Source organism: Corapipo altera, unplaced genomic scaffold (assembly GCF_003945725.1).
Source record: "Corapipo altera isolate COAL_440 unplaced genomic scaffold, ASM394572v1 67, whole genome shotgun sequence".
NCBI lineage: Eukaryota > Metazoa > Chordata > Aves > Passeriformes > Pipridae > Corapipo > Corapipo altera.
In genome coordinates this window covers 5,417,378-5,428,492 of record NW_020884906.1, presented here as the reverse complement: position 1 = coordinate 5,428,492, position 11,115 = coordinate 5,417,378, and the positions used below count along the sequence as shown (strand labels likewise).

Sequence of the window (11,115 nt, the reverse complement as noted above, 5' to 3'; positions counted from 1 at the left end):
CCGGCCCGGGCGGCGCTGGCGCGGGCGGAGCGGCCCCTCCTGCCCCCGGCGGGCCCGTGGCCGCGGCCCGGCCGCGCTTCCCGCCCTGCCCCTTCCCCTGAGGAGGCACCGCCCGCCCGCCGCTGCCGGTAAGGGACGAGGGGCCCTCGGTCAGCCCCGGGAGCCGGCACCGAGCCGGTTCCGCAGTGCCCTCCGCGAGTGGGGCTGGGCCGGGGGGACGGGAGGGCTCCGGCCGGGCGGGAGCGGGGAAAGGGGCTGAAGTGGAGCCCAACGGGAGCGGCCGCGGCTGCCCCGGCCCGAAGAACCGGGACAGGAGGGGAAGGGAGAGGCGGCGGCGGGAACGGGGCTGAGGGGCCTCCTCGGGCGGGGAACGGTCCGGGCCAGGCCCGAGGGCTCCCCGCGGCTCCGGCTCCCGGCACGGCCCTGCCCCGCGAGGGGAACTCGGACAACAGCCACGCGGCCGCTTCGTTTACGTTTATCTCGCTTTGGGGGATTTTTGAATGAAGGCACAGTACATCGGGGCTGGGAGCGCTCCTTGCACAGCCCGTGCCTGCTCCTGTGAGCCTGTGCGACGTGTGTTTCCCCCAGCAGGCCATGGCTGACTGGGCCCCCATAGCGAAGGAGTACGACCCGCTCAAGGCCGGCAGCATCGACGGCACGGATGAGGAGCCCCACGACCGGGCCATCTGGCGGGCGATGCTGGCACGGTACGTGCCCAACAAGGGAGTCACGGGAGACCCTCACCTCACCCTCTTCGTGGCGAGGCTCAACCTTCAGACCACAGAGGAGAAGTTAAAGGAGGTCTTTTCCCGGTATGGAGACATCAGGAAGATCCGTCTGGTTCGGGACCTGGTCACGGGATTTTCCAAGGGTTATGCCTTCATTGAGTACAAGGAGGAGCGTGCGCTCCTGAAGGCCCACAGAGATGCCAACAGGCTGGTCATCGACCAGCATGAGATCTTTGTAGACTTTGAGCTGGAAAGGACTCTCAAAGGGTGGATTCCCCGGAGGCTCGGAGGTGGCTTTGGAGGCAAAAAAGAATCCGGGCAGCTGCGGTTCGGAGGACGGGACAGACCTTTCCGAAAGCCCATCAATTTGCCAAATGTGAAAAATGATTTCTATGGAGAAGGATCATCGGAGAAAAGGAACTGGTCTCGTGAGGGAACGAGGGATTGGAGAACGAGGGACCGGGACCAGGAGAGGAGCAGAGACAAGCGCTGGGGAGAAAGGGAGCGGTCGTGGGCTTGGGGCGACAGTGAGAGAGAGAGGGACTCCAGAGAGGAGCGGAGCAGAGGGAGGGACAGGAAGGACAGAGACAGGAAGGACAGGGATAGAGACCGGAGCAGGGAAAGAGAGCCCAAGAAGCAAAGAGATGATGATAAGTACAGATAGGTGACCATGAAACACTCACTTATTGGAAATACAGGAATAAAGCTTCTGAAAAATGGGCCCCAAAACAGAAGCTGATGAAAAGTGACTTCATTTTCTTGAGGATGCTGGGACAGGTAGGACCTTTAGTGATGCTGGGTCCTTAACTGGTTCTGCCAGGTGAGAGAGAAGCATGTGACCAATCCATTTTGTATGTCATGGGAGGATGTGACTCCTCTGTACACGAGGAATGTGCACCACAGAGCAGTAAACAGGTCAGAAAATGCCTCATGTTCCCGATGAATCCATGGATGTTCACTGAGGGATGGTTTCATGGGTAAATGTTGCAGCTGCACCCACTCTGTTCTCTCCTCTCTGCCAGTGAAGTCCTGCCTGCACAGGGTTTAGATCCATTCTGGAAAGTGGGTTTGCTGCTGATTTGGGGAAAACAAGAGGCCAAGCACCTTTTTCAGAGCCAGGATATGTATGTACAGACACACATCTCCTGTTGGGGAGCTTACAGTGCTTTCTAGAAAGATAGATAGATAGATAACATATTTTAAACTATATTTTGTAAGCCTTTGAATGGCCCTGTCCTAAACCTTGCCCAGTTTGATGCTGTATTTCCATGAAGAGTTGTACACAGACAGATCCACAGGCTGCATCCCCAAGAAGGGATGGTATTAACTTTCCACAGGAAAAAAAAAAAGGACACAACTGTTGCAGAAATACGTGTTTTTCAGAAATATTTATTAAACTGTTAAAATGATTTACTGTCCAACCAAAAAAAAAGGAAAATAAAATAAACCAACCCATAAAACGTCTGATCCTGCACTTGGCAGGCAGGACTGTGACACCCCTCACCTGCCACCGTCCTGGCCCCTTTTCTAAAATCAGATGTTCCTTGAATACAGAGAACCAACACATGACAGATCTAAAATCTTTACAAATGCTTCCCTCTGGGCCATCCTTCCCGATGGCACTTGTGAACTCAGCACTTCCAACATGACAACGAGTGGTTAATGGCAGCAGGTCAGGAGGAACTAATGAGGTTTCTGAGGTAATGGGCTACAGAGATGAGTGGGGGAAGCTTGTCCTGCTTAGTGCTGTGCTTTGATGTTGCTGCAGATCTGGCCTGACAATGGTGCCCCGGGCTCTGGGCCGGGCTTTACTGCACCAGGAGCACAGGCTTAGGCTCGGTCTGTGCAGTTCCATTATCCCAGCTCATTGCTCTCAGCTCATTTCCAAAGGGATGTGCTTACTCTGGCTTTGTTTCTGCTCACTGCATCCCTTCTGGATGTGCCACACGACTGGACTGTGCCCAGCAGAGACTCCATGGGGTCACTCACAATTTAACAGCCGGATGGAACTGGACAACTTCTGGTTTTCTCATATCTGGAAGTGAATCCAGATCTTGGCAACTTAAGTCTCATTAAATTAAGACACTCCCCCCCATTTAAGAATTGCTTTTCACTCAGTGGGGGAAGTGCTGCTGTTTCACGGGTGTTACCAAAACACAACCAGGCAAAAGCTCATCTGCCCAATTCCCGTGTTGGCCGCTGCCTTCACTGTGTCTAATGCAGGTGTCTCATGTAAGGCCACATGCCCCCCCTGCCCCGAGCTGCAGGAGCACCAGGGGGGCACAGTAAACACTTTCCCTACCTAGAACATATGGAAGATTTGTGTTTGGAATGAAGCAGTTGCAGCCAGGAGCAGAGCAGCACAGAGGGAACAGTTCCCTGTCAGGCTTTCACTACAGACAGGCTGAGAACCATTTGCTGTGCTCACACACGTCAAAGAATCCAGTCTTGGATCACCCTGTAATAAAAACAACTGGCCTGCACTAAACCCATCTAGGAGTCCTTCAACAGTTCCTCCTGCACTCTACCTGGAGTAGTTGGAGCTTTACTCCAGCCTGAGCAGTATTTCCCATCCTTGGTGCCACTCCTGAGAGGAGGCTCTTTACAGAGCAGGTGGAGCTGCTGGGGGTGTGGTACCAAGAGCTCCAGCCCCTGGAACTGAGCTGCATGAGCAGGAGCTGCCCCTGGCCCTGCCACCACCAGATGCTCTTTAGCAGCAGTGGTGCCCCAGCACAGACCTTCCAGAACACAGAGACCCCTCAGCTCTGTCCTCGCCCTCTCCCACCTGGGGGGGTGCCTGTGGAGTGTGTGGTGCAGGGGGGATGCTCTGACATGGGCTGGACACAATAGTTGTGCTCTGTGGGGTTTTAGTGTTGTAAGTCTGACCTCGGTCAGACCCAGGCTCTCACAATCTGACTGCAGAGCAGATTAAATCCCAGGCCCTGGCAGTTGGGCTGGGCTGGCAAGTTAAGCCCAGTAACACTGGGCTGCCCAGACATGAGCCAGCACCAGGGGAGCAGCCTGCACACAGAATTCATTCCTCTGCTCCCACAGAGTTTAGTGTTTAGTTTGCAGTTGGGGCCATCTCTAGGTCAGTTTAACAGCTCGTGTCAGCCAGCTGAGGATGTGTGTCCCTCTCAAGTTGGGCAGTTTTACCTAGACAGGAAAATGGAGTGTGACTTAATTAAAAACCTCTCTGTGGGAAAGCTCTAATCCTTTCCAGCAGCTGCCTGCTACTCTGGGGGGAAGTCCCCAGTAAGAAGGAAAAAATCCAAGAGTTAGGATTCCTCCCTGTAAGCAATTTGTATTCCATTAATACTGCAGAACTCATGGCAAAACACAAGGCACGCTCACCTCATACAAGGGTTCTTCATGCTTTAGGCACTATAAGCACAAGGGAAATGTACACTCACTGTCCCTCTCAAGGCTACTCCAGTTTCTCACTGTGCCAGGTGGGTTTCCAGGGGGTTCCTCTGCAGGATGCCGATGCCAGCGGCACTGACAGGACACAGCAGAGCTCTGGGCTGCCACGGAGGGTGTCCAGCTGTCGTGTCCCTCTTGAAAAAATTCTCACAGAAATAAAAAGCAAACAACCAATAGTGTTAACAAACAGGGTGGAAGAGTCTTTGCCCTGTACTAGATACTGTACACTGCAAACAAACTTCTAATAATGGCACGGGTCCTTTTTTGGTTTAAAGAAGCTTGTGTTACTGTAGTTAATGCAAGAACAAGACCGTGGACTTGTTATTCAGCACAAAACAAGTCATCTAGAAGCTTCCACGTCCCAGGGTGGCAGCAACTGTTACTACAAAGCTTGGGCTCTGTTTGCAGCAAACAGTCCCCAAGTGAACAGCGAGGGATCCCTTTGGGAGGGTCTGGAACAACCCCAAGGTGTGCGAGGCAAAACCAGTGACGAGCTGCCGCGGTGCTTTACAGGAGCTTCTTGTCACGACTCTGTCGGATCTACTGCAGCAAACAGGACACCTCAGGGCTTCAGTCACAGGTGCTGCAGGGCTTCCTGGCCTTGTTCCATGTAGGAGTCATCCCTACTTGAATTTGACCATTCTCCAAAAGTTCCCTGGAAGTGGACATTTTTCTGCGACGCCTGCAAACGTTTCTTGTCGCGAGAGAAGAAACTAAACCTTCCAGGAGGGGAGGGGAAAGAAATGAAAGGAGACTGGTTACCATCCTGAAAGCACTTCCAACACACCCCCCTAGATACACAACCAAACACAGAGCAAAAAAGTCTGTTGCATCTGCACAAACTCAAGGCAGAGCAGCCCGCAGGAGCGCAGTCAGGATGTTGTTAGGAGTGGAGTCATTGCAATCTCGAGCAGTTTGGCTGAGGAAGCTTCAGATAAGCTCTAAATGCTGTTGACTCTACAAGGTGCAGGTACCTTTCAGATGTACGTCCCCCATCCCCAGCCCTCGAAGCAACACAATACAGGTTAGTTCCTTGGCATAAGTAAAGTGGTATCTTTGCATTAAATCTGTGTATTTGTGCATAGAAATTTTTTGAGGGGTGTCAAAGATCTTATTCACAAGATAAGAAAATAAGTCTCCACATTTTTTTCCCAGTGTACAGATTTTGATACATAGACTTGAATCCTGCAAAAATAAAGGAATAAAGGCACCACTGTCCACAAGGATTTGCAGGATGAAGGCTAAAGAAATGCACCCGAGTGTGCACGTCATTCCCTGTCCCACGGCCTGGTGCTCTCAGAGAATGACGTACATGAACCAACAGCCACTTCATACAACAACAAACTGCCAGGTAAAAATACAGTTGGGAAAATCCTTAGTATTGTTTTATTTGTATGGGATGAAGTTACTTGATTAGGCAAAGTCAATGTTTGCTGTGAGTTCAGCACAAGGGGTGTTAGTGCAGTGTTTGGGTCTGCTGAGAAATGCAAAAGTTGTGGTTCCAGCTCCCAAAGGACTGACTTGGCTGAGCATCCTTTTGCTTTCAGGGGGCAAAGATTGTTTTGGCTGCACTGTACCAAGTGTAACACAGGTACAGTGATCCAGGCCAGGAACTCCTAAATGCTTCCACAGACAGGGGCTGTGCAAATATAAACTCAGCTTTGGCAGGTGGTGGATTACTGGTCAGGGCATAAACCTGAGCCTGAGTTCACACCCCACCGTCCTCGGTGTTCTCCCTCCTCCCACTCTCCCTTCCATCCCTCTCAGCACCACGATCCCACCCATCCCAGCTGCCTTGTGCAGACCAGGGAATTCTGCCTTCCATGTCTCCAGTCACACAGGAGGCTGGATTTGTGTCGGGTGAGGTTTAAGGCAGCTTTCCTGAAAAATATCCTGTAGTATGTGCAGGTAAGCATGATGATAATTATCAAGAATGTTAAGCAGAATTATTTGCTGACAAGAAAGTGATACAAAACACCACACAAGTGCAATGCCAGACAATTAATGTTGCCAGCAGGACCCGAACTTTTGCATTTCCTGGCTTCAAATGTGCAGCCTTAATAGTGAAGGAAGTCTGTGGCACTTAATTAACCTCATACTTTTCTACCACCTCCATCCCAGGAGCCCATGAATTCACACACATATGGAATGTCTTTTCAGGGCCAGAGCCACTTCCAGCTGATAGAAGAAGCTTTTAGTGACCAAGGCTTTGTGCTGAGCACGTGTGCTCCTGCCTGGGCAGGGTCCCTGTCTGGAAGGCCACACAAAGGACTGCTGTGTTTATGCAGCAAGTCTTAAATGTCAGAGTTCAGCAATTTTTCACTTTATCATGAAATTAAGCAGGAGAAAAATATGTTTGTAGGATCCCTAAAGGGTTCAGCTTTTTAAATTCCTCCTGAAACAATGACAATGGTGTTTATGCCTAGAAAATTCTCATGGAGGATGTTTGGGAAAAGCCTGTCTGTGTGGAGAGGAAGGAAATTTGAATACTGGGGTACTGCTGTAAATATAAAGATCACTAAAGCAGCAATTCTAAGGCAAAGAGACTTTGCACTAACAATTCTCAGTACATCTTCCAGGGAGAGCCAAGAATTGGATGATAGAATGGATTATGGAGTGTACACTCTATTCCAAAATACATAATTGGAGACAAAATATACAGGGCATAGATAGAAAGACATGGAAGCAACAGCCTGTAATTAACACTGGGATTTAATGTAGAAATCAGCCACTCCATTCTGTAACTCCAACTAACTGTAACAAATCATTAGCAATGAGTTTCTTAAAAGGCATTGGTGAGAACTGGGAGTAGCCACGCTTAGGAAGCAGAATTAACAGATGCTGGTTAAAACTGCATATTGCACCGATTTTCCAAGGAATACTGATTGGTTTAGCATGGTAACATTAAGGCAAAAGGGGATAAAATGTCAATATTGAGGATGAGTTGGGGACTGTGATGAGTCGAGGACTGACTGGTCATTCTGATGGGCACTTGGATCCTCTGGGATCCCACAGGCAGCCAGGAGAATGCAACCAGCAGTGAGTGTTAACAGGGGGTCATGCAGGAGGAAACCACAGTACCAAACATTTTAAAAAAAATTCCTACAAGGGACACAAGTCTTCTTATGGGCTGCAATGTGGGATCGTCTGGAATCAATCCAGCTGCTACCATGGGCATTATGGCTGTAAAGATCCTGGTCAGGAAAGTACAGACACAGAAGAGGTGAGACTGGAGCAAGGGAAAGAAAAGCATTCCATTAAAAAGAAAAGGCAAACACGATTCACAGGGTTACTTGGAATTACAACACAGGACACTTGACAGGGAGAGACAGATCTGCATCACCCAAGACAGCTCTTCCTCAGGGAAAACTCTCCTTTAGAAAAACCAGCCATGGTAACAGTTCCAATTGCTTTTGGATTTCTAAAAGATACCACTTTTCTGGTGTGAGGCAAGCTGCAACCTGGCTTGGATTCCATCAGGGTGTTACCACCTCCAGCAATGCAGAGCAGAGTGCACGTTTCGTTTCCCAAGAGACAAACAGGCACAGACACAATGAAATGGAGGATGAAGGTGCATGTTAAGGAATACAAAACTCTGCTGTGACTACTGGGTGTTTGCAGGAAAACAGGGTTAGAGGACCAGCATCACAGTTAAAAGAGTTTACAGAAATTACAGTTGATAGTTTCAAGTTAAAAACCAGCATTGCAGGTGAAATGTTGAAATAACCCCCTGAGAAACCCGGTAGTTAAAGGGCCTGTGTGTCTGCTCCAAAGGAACCTGCATTGCTCCACATGCAGGAAGATGCCAACTGCAGGCACTGAATGCTGAAGGGAGACCCTGCAACTGCCCTGGCAGGGACACTGGGGAGCTGCTCACAGCAAGACTGGCTCTTTGTGAGGGTTCAGCACTTACTGAGCATTAGACAATCCATGCAGCTGAGAGGCTGAGAGAGCTGAGAGCTCTGTGCCCAGCCAGCCCCACACCCCCCTGCCAACACACCTCCACCGTACCTGCAACACCCTCTGCTTTCCTAAGGATTCTCCTCACAGGTTCTCCCTTGTGCCAAATAATTTTTTGAACTGTGGACTAATGTCAATTAAAGATTAGGTTGAAATCACGAGAGACATTTCACTTGTGATCAAAAGCAGCTCTCCCCAACAATCCCTAACTCCTATTCTGAAGTTAAAACCAAAAACAAACGAGCAAACACCGTTGGATCATTGGCAGCAGCCAGGATTTCTATTTTTATGCCACATGGCACATCCTGAGCTGCAGAACTGACACACACACACACACCAGCTTTTGTAGAGTATGAGAATAGGGAGAAAACTCCTGGCTGTTTGAGGCATGACATCAGTGACAGACAAGCACGTAGCCTTAAGGAGAAAACAAAAGGGCGTTTTCTGCTCCAAACAGAGGGAGCATTTTTAAGCCTTGGACTCTTCCTCCTCAGTAAAGCCTCCTGGTTACATTATTTCATTAAAACTGACATGTGATGGGGGAGAGACAAATGTAGAAGTCACTTTGAGATAGAACTCAGAGTTTGCCCCAAATGAGCCAACCCAGAAAAAATGCTGATTTATGTAACTTGTGGTTTCCCTTCTTTATGGAGAATCACCTGAGCACATCCTGGATGGCACAGGCTGCATTTACACGTGGCTCATTCCCTCAGACACTGTGTGGTGAAGGGAAAAAGGGCACATTGCACAGGCAAGGATAAAACTTCCTGTGAGAGGACCAACAGGGCCTCCTGTTTTTGTACTTCAGCTTTAATCAGGAAGAAAAGTCTGAAACAGAGGGAAAAACAACCCCACTTTGCTCTGTGAAGGCACTCTGCACAAAGACAGCAGCACTCCAAGCTTTCATCACATCTTTAGGGACAGAGAGTTTCTGTGCCAGTGTGTTTGTTCCCCAGGCATCCATAGGTAACCTGGTGGGAGAGGGAGAAGGGAGCTCTGGACACCTCACATCAGGCAGGGACTGCAGTGGGGCAGGAGGGGTTCAGACAGGACAGGATAGGACAGGACAGGACAGGACAGATGCTACATTTGGGTTCTTTGCTTTTCCCAGCAGTGACATTTCCTGTCTTTTTAAAGCCCATCTAACAAGGACACTGTTGACAACACACAGAGAGGGGAGGAGGGAAGAAAATAAACCCAGACTAGACAAATCCTGTCCAGACAGGCTGCAAGAATAAGACAAACATGAAAACTACTATCACCCTTCAGATTACTCAGGTAGACAGTTTTCTCTTCCTTTATTTAATATGATGGCTAAAGAGAGAGAGAGCAGAGAGCATGACAGCTAAAAGAAGTCATTTCAACTTAGGCAGAGTCAAAGCTAATTCCTCACCAACATGGGCTCTGTCTTACAACCTCTATTTACGTTTTTATGCTGCCTTTGCTTCACCAAAGGCAGCATTTCAAATCAAACACAAACTGCATGAGCTGAAACCAGCCATTCCCAGCTTTAAAAAGTACTAAAATAAATGTTAAAGGAAAGAGAAGCTTTCCAGTGGAGATCTTGTGTCACAAAGTTACTATTTTTATACCATTACAGTTGCAGAATGAAAACTGAAGTCCAAACTCAAAGTGTATTTCCCAGTCATGTGAGAGGAAGGGTTCTTTGAGCACAGGCAGAAGTTGGAGTCTACTGAAAATAATCAACAGTGCCCTCCTGACTTCATGGTGTTTTGGGTCAGTCTAGATCTTCCAATTGAACTTATTCTCACTGGGCTGCTGGTGTTACTGAACAAGGACTGGGGACAGGATGGAAGAGCTTCTTATGTGGAATCAAATGCCTGTTCCAAAATCATTTATGCTGTTAAAAAAGTTAAGCTTCCGTGGCACAAAAATCCCAAGAGTTGTTTGCTATAGGGTTGGAAGACTTAATCTGGAATAAATAAATGTACAGGAGGGAGTTTCCACAGACAAATGGATTGGTTAACCCTGTGATTTCCTAATGGAGTGATGCACTGGTAACTGCACACCTCTGGCAGTGAGCTTTGGTTTCAGACAGCAACACAAAACACCTCAGAAGAAGGTGGGGTTCTTTTATACATCCTCTCCAGCAGCGAATTTGCTCAGCAAACAGAAGGTTTTTGTGCTGTTCCCACAATGCAGTTCAGGGTCTAAAGGCTTTGATCAACAGGGAAATGGGCACAGTGAGGTCATGGGGAAATATAATCCCAGACTGAAAGTTGTCCACGAGCTAGGCACAAGTTTTGGCCAAAGCCAAGTGCTCCTTCAATGTCTCTCCCATATACAGTAGGAATGTGGTTATCTTAATTTTTAAAGTCTTTAAAATTGTCCTACCCATAAGAAACATTCAGTATTTGCAGACTATACCCAGTATCCATAGAAAATATGCTACTTACAGTCGTTTGATTCCAGATTCAGGTTGAGTTGAGGGTTTTGACTGAATTATGGGGGGAGGTTGAGGGGGTCTAGTTTCTTCTTCCATTTCCTCACTTGAAAGAAGAAAAGATAATTAATGTTCTCCTTCCAAGCCACTTTAAGGTCTACAATTCAATCTGAGGTGGTACTGGGGATGAAGGAATGCAAAGGGATCTGTTCAAAACTCATTCAAATCAACTGAAGATTTTTCTCTTCAAAAAGGAACAGCATCTAGAACTGGCTCTTTGTTCAATATTTTCTTCCCATTGTCACAAAGAGAGGGAGAAGAGGAATGGATTGAATAAAACATCTAGAATTTTCATTATAGACTCACTCTTAACCTCATATTTGATGTTCAAAAGGATTAAATGTTTGTAATCTTTCTAAGGCTCAGGGAAAACCTGGGAGTTAGGGAAGGACATGGTTTTTTCCAAATTTGAGGTACCAGGACCAAACCAAAGCCATATCCCTGCAATCACTACTTAAGCCTTTGCAGAAACTAGAGCTTGTTGGACACTATTTCAGAGCACATTTACTGTTTCCAGACCTGCCCTATGGCTCCCCTGTG

The 11,115-nt window shown here is 48.3% G+C and overlaps 2 protein-coding genes across 6 annotated transcripts in view; one reads left to right on the top strand and one right to left on the bottom strand.

Annotated features, from left to right (window-relative positions):
• Positions 1-11,115, bottom strand: part of RILPL1 (Rab interacting lysosomal protein like 1) — a 31,570-nt gene that overhangs the window by 7,451 nt on the left and 13,004 nt on the right. The window contains exons 6-8 of one of the 4 annotated variants that reach the window (XM_027652217.1): positions 10,529-10,621; positions 7,258-7,345; positions 2,089-4,870 (exon numbers count right to left, since the gene is read on the bottom strand). In XM_027652217.1, coding sequence (XP_027508018.1) covers positions 4,865-4,870; positions 7,258-7,345; positions 10,529-10,621 — 187 coding nt within the window. In that variant the 3' untranslated portion in view covers positions 2,089-4,864. Of the gene's footprint in view, positions 1-2,088; positions 4,871-7,257; positions 7,346-8,162; positions 8,239-10,528; positions 10,622-11,115 lie in introns of those variants that run through there. The other 3 variants (XM_027652218.1, XR_003529112.1, XM_027652216.1) reach the window with 3 other exon arrangements.
• SNRNP35 (small nuclear ribonucleoprotein U11/U12 subunit 35) lies at positions 6-1,899 on the top strand. Of its 2 annotated transcripts, none has more exons than XM_027652221.1 (2): positions 6-128; positions 592-1,899. In XM_027652221.1, the coding sequence occupies exon 2, from the start codon at positions 595-597 to the stop codon at positions 1,390-1,392; it is 798 nt and encodes a 265-aa protein (XP_027508022.1). In that variant the 5' UTR covers positions 6-128; positions 592-594; the 3' UTR covers positions 1,393-1,899. The 2 variants fall into 2 exon arrangements, with proteins under 2 accessions (XP_027508022.1, XP_027508023.1); XM_027652222.1 differs by having other exon boundaries at positions 81-128; positions 589-1,899.